Source organism: Cebus imitator, unplaced genomic scaffold (genome assembly GCF_001604975.1).
Source record: "Cebus imitator isolate Cc_AM_T3 unplaced genomic scaffold, Cebus_imitator-1.0 Scaffold177, whole genome shotgun sequence".
Lineage (NCBI taxonomy): Eukaryota > Metazoa > Chordata > Mammalia > Primates > Cebidae > Cebus > Cebus imitator.
The window spans coordinates 1,556,777-1,568,018 of NW_016107492.1; the positions used below are offsets into that span (position 1 = coordinate 1,556,777).

The following is an 11,242-nucleotide window of genomic DNA, read 5'->3' on the forward strand; positions in this document are numbered from 1 at the left end:
GGCTATTGTGAATAGTGCTGCACTAAACATGGTAGTTCAGATATCTCTTCCACATACTGATTTCCTTTCTTTTGGTTATATGCTCAGCAATGGGATTGCTAAATAATACAGTAATTCTATTTTTGTTTTTCTGAGAAGTTCTCCTTACAGTTTTTCATAGTGGCTGTACTAATTTACATTTCTTAGCAGTGTAGGAATGTCCTCCTTTCCCCAAATCCTGGCCTGTGTCTGTTATTTTTTTTCTCTTTGATAAAAGCCATTTAACTTGGGTGGGATGATAACTCATTATGATTGTGATTTGCATATCCCTGATAATTAGTGAGTGATGTTGAGCATTTTTCCATATACCTGTTGGCCATTTGCATGTCTTCTTTTGAGAAATGTCTATTCAGATTTGCACCCATTTTTAATTGGATTATTTGGGTTTTCTTTTCTTTTTTTTGATATTAAGTTGTTTGAGTTCCTTAAGTGTTCTGGATTTTAATTCCTTCTTAGATGCATAGTTTGTGCATGTTTTCTCCTGGCATTTTTGACAACATAGGTGAACCTAGAGGAGGGTAAGTTAAATAAGCCAAGCACCGAAGGACAAGTACTGAATGACCTCACTTGTATATGGAATCTGGAAAAGTTGACCTCATAGAAGTGGAGAGTAGAATCGTGATTACCAGCAGGCGGGACAGTAGGAAGGTGGATGGGGGAGGTTAGTCAATGGGTACAAGGTTTAGAGTTAGCTAGGAGGAATAAATTCTGGTATTCTATTGCACAGTAGGTTGATTATAGTCAATAATAATGTATCATATACTTCAAAATAGCTAGAACAGTGGATTGAATGTTCTCACCACAAAGAAATGACAAGTGTTTGAGGATATGATAATTACCCTTTGATAATTATACAGTGTATGTGTGTATCAAAACATCAGCACAGTACCCCATAAATATCTACAATTATTATGTATCAATTAAAACCAAAATAAAGCTTTAAAAATGTTACATAAGCAGTAAAAAAAGGTTATATTTTATTAATTGCTGGACAACTGTGGGAAAACAAATAAGCAATCGACACCACCAAATTCGTATTACATTTGAGATGGAAGATTTATTCACACCACAAAAGAAAGATAATCACAACAAAATATACACTAACTTAAAAAACAAAAGATCATAATGACATAAAATGTTATTCTTTTTTAAGTATGTAAAAGTATTTTGTTTGCTTCTACATAAATTTCTATTCATAAAAGAATAACAAACATTAAAATACAGTGATAGTTTGTATTTCTTCTATAGAATGAACGTAGACATAACCCTGAAGCTTTTAGTTTACAGGGAGTTTCTATGACAAACTAAACTAATGATCAAACACATTAGTTATTTCCAGATTCACATAGATACACATTCACCCACTAAACTGAGAAATAAGCATTTCATATTCCGTTTCATTTTGCTATAACGCATTTTTTCTTTCTACTAAAAGTGAGAAATTGTATTCTTTCTTGTTTTAATTGACCTCAGAAGATGCACTATCTAATTCATGAGAAATGCGAAATTTCAGGTGTTTATCTTCTTCCTTACTTTTAGGGTCTACAACTAGCATATCTTCCTGGCTGTGAAATTCATGGCTGTGGAACTCACGGCTGACTTTGGAAACTTCCTGACTATCAACCACATCAGAATGCTCATTGCTCTCATCACTGGCTTTCCGCTTATGTAATCTGGACTGCTCGTGGCTGTAGGTTTCCGCACTTTGGTCATCCAGCTGACTCATTTCATGACTGTCCTTCCCATGGCTGTCCCAATCAGAAGGCACGTTCAGGCTCTGGGCAACGGGGACGGCCTTGTATGCACCATTCAGTTCCTCGCTTTCCACGTGTGAGGTGATGTCCTCCTCGGTAGCATCAGGGTACTGAATGACAGCACAAATGAAAAAGAATTATATGAACAGCTAGGGATGGGAATACGGTAATCCTTTTCTGCTCTCTAACATTTAGGCCATCTTGTACTAAAAATTGTCTAAATCTTGCTGAAATAATATTAGCATGTTACTTTGTTTAGTACTTTACCCAGCCCTTTCACATATGTTATCTCCTTTAGTTTAATAAGTACATCACTTACATATGTAATGAACCTATAAGGTAGGTTTCATTATATCTGTTTTACATAAAGAGGAAGTGAATTGGAAGTTAAAAAGTAAAGAGAATAGTAAATGGCAAGTCTATGTCAAATCCAGATTCTCTGACTAAGGATTCAGTGTAATTTGCAACTCTACAATTCCTCTTAGGTATTTAACTTCAAAATATGACTATTATATTTTTAAAATAATTAGCATTTTCCATTTTTTTAAATCTAAAAGTAAGTGATCCAGGATTTGAAAAAGTAGAATTGTGTTTGAGAATCAAATCTAGAGAGGAATTATATAGACTTACAAAAACCACCAAGCAGAAAAAGATTTGTATTCAATGATCATGAAGTAGAATATGAATGATTTCTTGCTGAACGGATGAATGAATGGACGAATGAATGAATGAATATGCAAACTGTGGTTTCCTAGACTTGAGCTCTAGTCAGAACCATAAGATATGTCTTTTAAAGGATTTACCTGGATGTCAGATCTGCGGAATTTCTTAGATTTTGATCTCAGTCCATAACCCACACTATCACCTCGGCCGTCATATGTGTCTACTGTGGGGACAGCTGGAGTGAAAACTTCGGTTGCTGGCAGGTCCGTGGGAAAATCAGTGACCAGTTCATCGGATTCATCAGAATGGTGAGATTCATCAGACTGGTGAGAATCATCAGTGTGATCTACTTCATCAGAGTCTTTCGAGTCAACGGAGTCCTGGCTGTCCACATGGTCATCATCATCATCATCATCCACGTCATCCATGTCGTCATGACTTTCGTTGGACTTACTTGGAAGGGTCTGAAAATTAAGATAGCCAGGAAAATTAGTGTATGGGTTTTTATTTTCCCTTGGACTTTATAGCATGTTAGTCTTCTACTGTCTTTTTATTTAGTTTCAGAATCTTTGCATTCACAGTACACTCCATGGCTTTTAGGAGCTAAAGTGAGCATCTTCCAATTTCTCTTTTAACACAGGGATAAATAATAACATTCGGAGGAACTTTTCCTACTTTCTAAGAAAAATTATTTTCATGCCAAATATGTGAGTATAATCTTCATATCAATAACATTGTTTTTACTTATACATATTAAACATTATTTAATTTACTAAATTCAATGTTGTAATAGATACAGACACATAATTATGAGACTGATTTTCCTATTTGAAATGAGATTTATCAAAAGAGAAGAGTATTCATATTTTAACGTGTGTACCAAAATCTATAATCACTTCCCTATTAGCATGGATAATTGAAAGGTGACTCTGTTATGCATGTGTATATAAGCTGCGGCTCAAAACTGTCCATTGAATTAAACAATGTCTATTCAACTTCCAATTGACAAATATATTGGGTCCTTTATCTAACTTGCTTTAATATTCTCAGTGTATTCAAACTGAATCTTAAGAAAAATAAATTTACACCTTGCTTAGCAAATATATGAATGATCCTAACAAAAAGAATAGTTGTTGAATAAACTATTTTATTAGGAAAGAAAACATTCCTAAAGGCAAAATCTTAGATTTGATAGGCATTAATTAGATGCTTATTAGATATTAGATAACTACAAAATACCTTAAATATATTGCAAGCAGCTTAATGTTTCAAATAACAAGCATTAATAAACATTTTCTGTAATGCTAAAGTTATCTGAGGAAACATAGTATTTCTGATATTTAGTAAATACGTGTTTTCTTTCTGAGCAAACACGTATTTACTAAATATCAGAAATATCAGTTTTAGACTGCCAATTTACTGGAAAAGTTGCTAATGAAATTTCATCAGAAGAGAACCCAGGCAATGGCTTCTTTCATTTCTTCAAGTCATGATGGGCCTCTGATTGAAAATGAGAACTTACCTCTTGTTTAAAGTCATCAGTTTCTTCAGAGGACACAGCATTCTGAAGAAGGAATGGCACATATTAGTGTGCATCACACCTGCCTAGCGTTTTTATTCAAAAGTTAACCTTTTTAATTCAAAGCAGTGTTTATTTTTCAGGCTCATCAGTGGATGGCTTAACACGCGAAGAAGCTAACATGGCAAATCAATCAGTGCCCTAAGCATATATTTGCCAGCAGGCAGGCAGAATTCATCAGACCAGCCCAAATGGCTGCTTGTAGCTGTCTCGCATTGTTGTAGCTTAATTTTGAGAAGTTTAAAAATACCTGTGGGGCTAGGAGATTCTGCTTCTGAGATGGGTCAGGCTTTAGCCACGTGGCCACAGCATCTGGGTATTTGTTGTAAAGCTACAAAAAAGTTGCATGTTTATTATTATTAAAAAAAGAAACGGATGAACTGAAAAAACAACCATTCTTCACCAGTCTTGATGACTAAGTATAATATGCATGCATATAGAGTCACCTAGACCCTTAGATATCCTTTGGTAGTTTTTTTTTTTTTTTTTCGAATTCTTATGAAGCACTTACTGTGGGCTAGGCACTTTTTCAAACTGCTTTCCAAATACTAACTCGTTTGATCCTCTCATTCCCCTATGAGGTAGGTATCATTATTATGCCCACCTTACAAATCAGAAAACTCAGCGACCATGCAGTTCAGTGGTAGGAAATGGCAGAGCCAGGCAGGATTCACACACAGGCAAACTGGCTCTTAACACTGAACTTCACACTGTGCTTTCTTTTCGTATGTTTGCTGGGTAAATTTCCTCTCAGATAAGCACATCTAAAGCAGAGGTGCCCTTAATTACTTTGATCTTCATTGTGTGCAGTCCAAGGAACAAGAAGGAACTCTCTAAGGCTGAGCTGTCTAATACAGTATCCTCTAACCACATGGGACTATTTAAATTTAAGTTAATCAAAATGAAATAAGATAAAAATTCACTTCCTCAGCTGCACTAGCGCACATTCTGAGTGCTCAATAGCCATACGTATCCAGCGGCTATCTTACCAGGCAATGCAGAAATATGATATTAAAATCATTGCACAAAAGTTCTATTGCTCTAAGGTGCCAAAGATGTAAATGAAATGGATTTTCTTTAGCCAAGTTATTTATCTGGAAAATACTGATAATATGCTACTGCAGAGGAGTGGAAATAGCTCTGAGTAAGTGTCATCTGATCGGCTGAATCATCCAGGGTCAATCGCTGCATGTCCCTGTCATTGAGAATGAGAACTCTGGGGGTTACACAGAGTCCCTTCCACAGCCACCTAAGGAGTGGATGAGTAGGGAGAGAACCAGTCAGCAGCATTTAGGGTTTCTCTCATGGCTGGCTCTAACCAGAGGAACTTCATATCGGGCTTCTCTGAAAGGTTTTGCTGAAAGAAGTGGTCCCTTGCTTTAAGAAGATGCAAAAATGATGGGACTAGATGAGTTCAGAGTTTTTCTCTTCACTTTTTCATATCTATCTGTCTATCTATCTACCCATCCTCATGACACATGTAACACAGGCTCAGAGAGAATGGATTTATAAGTTAAATTTATAGTATTTAAAAAGTAATATGAAGAAAATAAAGATAAGCAAAATGAATAGACTAAAAACCACCCAGTAATCCTGACACAGATAACCAGTGCGTATTTTCAAGTATATAGGACTTCCCCAATTTTTTACTAGTTTTAAGTTTCTGGGATTCTAGAAAGCTGAGCCTTGAGCTCTGCACTTATTTCGTAAATTGGTATGGCTCCACGTGCCTTATAAAATGCAACTTTGCCATGTTTTTGTCTATTAAAATGGCACTAATTCTTGCCTCAAATAGTGTAACATATCCGGAGATGTTAATTTTTTCTGGTTTATTATTATGATTCAGAACCTGTGTTTTCAAATCAGTTGGAAAACAGACACCATTACATACCCTCACTCATACACATACACAGATGCACACACAAACACACACAGAATACTTCTTTTAATGTCTTCATTAAGCATTCTAATTGCAGTGGCCCCAAGGCAACTCTATTTTGGCCTTTATTCTGTTCAACTGTAATTGAACTCTGTGTGCCTTTTTGTCCAAGCGTCTGGGGACAATGCCCATTTGTTGTTTGGCTGGCACAGTTTCATCTGTTGTGGAGGGGTAGGTACATCTTTAGTGCTGGTCAAATAATTATAATAATGAGTTTGGTCGGTCTTATGTTTGGTTAGAAAAATGTGATCTAACATCAGCTGACAATCACAATAGATACTAACAGCACACATAGACTTTCTTTTCACAATGGGCTTCTCAGCTAATATCTCAGACAATATTGTGAATATTATGGTCATACAAACAGTTCTGACTAATATCCAGTGTGAATTTTAAACATCGCAATCCACTAAATAAAGCAAAAGACAGAATTTTCTGCTTTTAGATCAGTATGTGGACTAATGGAAAAAAGTCACACGACTTCATATAACTCATTTTACATGCGATAATGGCCTAGACATTATTATGTTTCAAAAATCTGGGATGGTTTTACAAACATATTTATTAAAATCTATACTGTGCTTGATACTGGCCTAGATTCATAGCAGGCAGTCAATAAATACTTGTAAACCAATAGATTTGACTAGAAAGACAAGTAATATTGCAGCAAATATGTTTGTTGCACCTCTTGCCATAATTGAGTAAATAATTTAACTATATAGTAAACCTAAAAGATGCTTACCTGCTTTTCCTCGGAACTTCCAGAATCAGCCTGTTTAACCTTTGAAACAGAAAAGATGAAGAAAAATTACAAGAATGTCCTCCTAGGACATGGAAGCACATAATTCATTATTTTCAGGAATTTTCTTTAAGATGCAGCTGTACTCACTGGTAGGGCATAGGCGATGCCTAAGAGGCAAAAGCAAATCACTGCAAGTCTCATGGTAGTGATTTTTCCTGCAAAATATTTCATAAGGAATAGCTGACATCTTCAAAGGTTACAACATGGTTACCTTTTATACTACCACATTACAAAATAATCACAAATAAAATATATTTTCTATAGGATCTTTTTACATCTTAGAGAAGCCTTTTAGCATTTTGGTCTTTCACGTTAATATTTATATTGCCACCTATTCTCCATCTTTCACTGTTAGGCAAGGGAAATGAAAATTTTGCAAGTCTGTATTTATTCAACTTTTAAATTTAGAGTTCCAGAAATTATACCATTACTACCTTATATCTCTGGCACTCTAAACCTGGGAACAGGTCAACAGTAACTTAAATACAATAATAAGCTAGAATGGGAATACTTACTTTTTAGATTAAAAAACAGAAAAAAAATGAAAATAATTTGCTTTATCCATTTTTCCAACATGTACTTTAAATGTTATTTTTAACTTAAATTATTAAGTTGGTGCTACTTAGGTGAAATGAAACTATCTGTCTCTGAAATTTGTTTTTTAAGTAAGATGTTCTAAAAATTTGAAATGCAAAAGAAAACATTAAAAATAGCCAACAGCTTTTCTATTTGTAATAATAAGTCTACATAGTGTCATACAGGTATCTTGGTAAATAATTTAACAGCTAAATTTAGCAGTAACATATTCAGAAAGGGTTTTTTTCCCCTTGAAAATGAGATACATCACTTAACAAATATCATTATAATTGGCTTAATTAGCATAAAAGATCCCCTTTCTTTTAAATGCCTGCACAATCACCCATTGAAAATGATATAGGTATAATTATTGCCAAAGGGATATTGAATTTTACTATTTTCTACTAGCAGCAGTAGTTTCTGTTCTTTTGAGGACCCAGTGGAAGTATTTTTAAGTTTTATATTTGACTGGCATTCGAAATATCTAGACACCTTTGTTCCAGGAGACCTGCAATATCTCTACCCTGCTTATTATTAAAAAGGCTAGAAAATTTAGGTCTGCTTAACAGCGTTACAGTTAAAAATATTTTTCCTTAGAACCTGAACTTCCCCATGAAATTCAGCTGAATGCACCACCCAGTAGCAAACTGCAGGCATACCTTGGTCAGTGTTTGGCTGAAAAGGCTGCAACTGGCCTGAGAAGAGTCAGTCCCAGAGGAAGCTGTGCTCTCTGCCTCCTCCTGCTGCTGCTGACAGCCAAGCCCTCCCAGAATTTAAATGCTGCTGCAGACATCCTCCACCACCACAGGGAGGCGGAGAGATGTGTCATGAGGTTTTCTGCCACTGCCCAGCCCACCTGCTCCCACACTTCCTTCTCTGGTTTTGTGGTTAAAAAAAAACAAAAAAAAACCCCACACACACATCTACAGTTCAAACATTACTCATGAACAATATCATTAACTAGCTTTTTCATTTACAGGATGGGCATTCAGCATCCAGGAAAAGCACTTAAGGAGCCCATGAAAAAGGGAGAAAGTAGGGAAAAACATTAATGTAAATCATCCCTAAGTAAAACTGAATAGAATGGATTTTTGTTTCTTTCTGTTTAAGTAACATAAAGGCAATATCTGCAACTACTCTTGCATCTATAATTATACTTATTGAAGAGCTAGAAGGCTATTGTTAAGGTTTACAAAGAGTTCAGAAAATCTGCCTCTGTTTTACTACTCGAGCTTAGTTTTGTGATTTCAAGTATGCAGTAGATTGTTACTTAGACAAATGGCACCAGTGACACTAAAATTCCTGTTCATGCCCATTAAGTTGAATTTACAGTGACCTTTCAAAGACATGGACTTTTGTTGTACTGTTTGAATCGTTCAGAGATGATGAAATGGATAGCTTGCTGTATGAAATAGAAGAATGGTAATTTACTCTAGATGTTGCAGAAGTAAAGCAGTTTCTGACCGAGAGCAGGATGACTGCTTGAGAGGGCCGCTTCAGGAGCCAGACGGTGGCTCTGAATTCCGCTGTGTCACTGATGACCTGTGCAACCTTGGGCAAATCGCCCAGCCTAGCTCTCCTTGTTTCCTCATCCATAAAATGCAGATACTATTACCCAGGTCATGGGGTTTTTGAGAGGTTTAAGTGAATTAATATATATTAAACTAACAATGCTTAGCGCATATTAGATGTAAATGCCCTGTGTATCTTAAGAACTGTATGTGTGTTAACTATTATGACATTTTTAAGAGGGGCAGGTAGTCATGAGTCATTATGTCTTCAAAAAGGATTTATTAAAATGAGAGTAAATGTAAGATCTTTCAATGGTATGCATCAATAAGGAAATTTTGCACATTTCTAAAGGAACAGAGTAGATTTTGGAATTATGTTTTTCTAGTTTTTCTCCCAGGGTATATAAAGTAGGCTACTTAAAAAGAAAAACATTTTTAAATAATTTTCTGTATTAAAAAACCCTTTACTAGGTATTTAAAAGGTGTTTGAATAAAAGAAAATTACAAGGGAAGTCTGAATATTAGAGCAGAATTCAGGAATAGCAAAGCTCTGGGTCCTTTTAAAATATTTAATATTGTCTTCAGGTTACTTATCTTTAACTACTTTCTTAGTTGTGAAGTGCAGATTGCACTATTCATTTACCTTACATCGTTATGGTAAGACTTGTGTGTAATCGAATGAAAAAGAAATCGTCCTATTTATTATTAGGTTGCTGCAAAAGTAATTATGGTTTTTATTAGTTCTAAAGTGTCAGCTTCTTTTGCCAAATATTGCTTTTAATATAAATATAGATTAAATAATTTCTTGCAGTGTTAGTATATGGCTAATTCATAGGTTTCATGGACATTTGGTAGGGGGAAATATGTCTCCCCCTCCCCTAAATTGGATGTATTCCAGATGAATTAATATTATTGATTTATAGGTGATAAACACCCATTTTAATAAGTGAGATGACAGCTAGCTCTACAAAATAGAAAGCACTCAGATTATAAAGTTTGCAAAATAGACTTCTTTTTTCTGCTTTTAAAAACTATCTTTTTCCTTTAAACATATACCCACATAAGCTTGTCATGTTGTCAATTTAGGGGAGGGAAGTCCAAAAATTCTAAAAACAACATGATTTCCGCAGGATTTACTGTAGTTTACTCTGTGCCCACGGGAATGATTCAATATGAAGTTAGAATTAATTATGGGAGGAGATTATGCTGGAGCTCAGCCATCTTGAGATGAACCATATGACCCTTCACAGGGCTCTTCTGGTCATAGCTCCACAGTGCCACACGATGGCAGCGTTTCTGAAAAAAGATTTCAGACCACAATCTGGTTCTATCAACTTTCAATTTTCTGATTCCAGCAGGATACAACACCCATATATTTAATGACAGAACTATATACAGCTGTGGAGCTCTTCATTTCTTGGAATGGCAGGTGAGGAAATATTTCCCAACAATGACCTGCTATGCATCAGGGAGAGAGACCCAGAGATACAAAGCATTCTTGTTTTGCTCTGTTGTTGCCTTAGGCAATCTCAGGTTGACACTATTGTCTCCTTCCCCACTTCTACACTCACTCAAAAAGTTCCTAGTCCCAAGGCCTCTCTCGCAGAAAAGGTGTGAATTCACAGGAGAAGACTGTGTCTTGGATGCTTCAGAGTTGAGAAGATAAAGTGATTTATAAGGGGAGGCAATAATGTAAAATAGGAAATGGATGCTGTGTCATTCTGACTATTGAGGAGGCTCATGTTTCTTGATGCTTCTTGCTGTTTGTATTCAAACATGCTGTTGCTGGTTGTTTTTTCTCAGTAGGAATTTCTGTCAGAATTAACATGTTAAATGATTTAAGTCACAGAGGCTCTATCTCTAATATTTCCAAAGTTTTCATTCTTGTTTGGCTGATTGGTTGTTAGAATCAAAAGGTCAAAATGCACAAATTCCCTATAAATCTTGTATGTGGAAAAGAAAAATGTTTAGTTGTCAAACTAGAATGCAAAGAGTAATTTGTGATCTTAAATTACAGACACTATAAGAGGACATATGGAAACATGTAAAGAATCTTATGGTCTTTTTTCTGAATTACATGAAAATTCCCATGTAATAAAAAAGTAAGTGTTCAATGCCTCTACTTTGGTGTACAACTTTTTAAAACTGAGTTCTAGTTTATTTGAACATTTCTAATTATATTTTACTTAGTAAAGTGTGACCAACTATTTTAGTGTTTTCAGCTCTACAAATATTTTTTCCCTTGAGTCAAGGTTCAGATATGATTCTGATATTTTGATAACACCGCTAATCTGTCTTAAAGAAGTTGGAAATTGAAGCTAATCCGAAGCCTATCACCATTCATCATGTATAGACTGGGAAAAGGGGCATTATTTATCA

At 35.3% G+C, this 11,242-nt stretch overlaps 1 protein-coding gene across 1 annotated transcript; it reads right to left on the minus strand.

The window, feature by feature from the left end:
* Nucleotides 1-995: 995 nt before the first annotated feature.
* On the minus strand, nt 996-8,408 carry SPP1 (secreted phosphoprotein 1). The gene is made up of 7 exons (XM_017545120.2): nt 8,012-8,408; nt 6,864-6,931; nt 6,717-6,755; nt 4,286-4,366; nt 3,979-4,020; nt 2,597-2,920; nt 996-1,903 (listed from the first exon to the last, which is right to left on the minus strand). The coding sequence occupies exons 2-7, from the start codon at nt 6,915-6,917 to the stop codon at nt 1,499-1,501; spliced, it is 945 nt and encodes a 314-aa protein (XP_017400609.1). The 5' UTR covers nt 6,918-6,931; nt 8,012-8,408; the 3' UTR covers nt 996-1,498.
* Between the last annotated feature and the right edge of the window lie 2,834 nt (nt 8,409-11,242).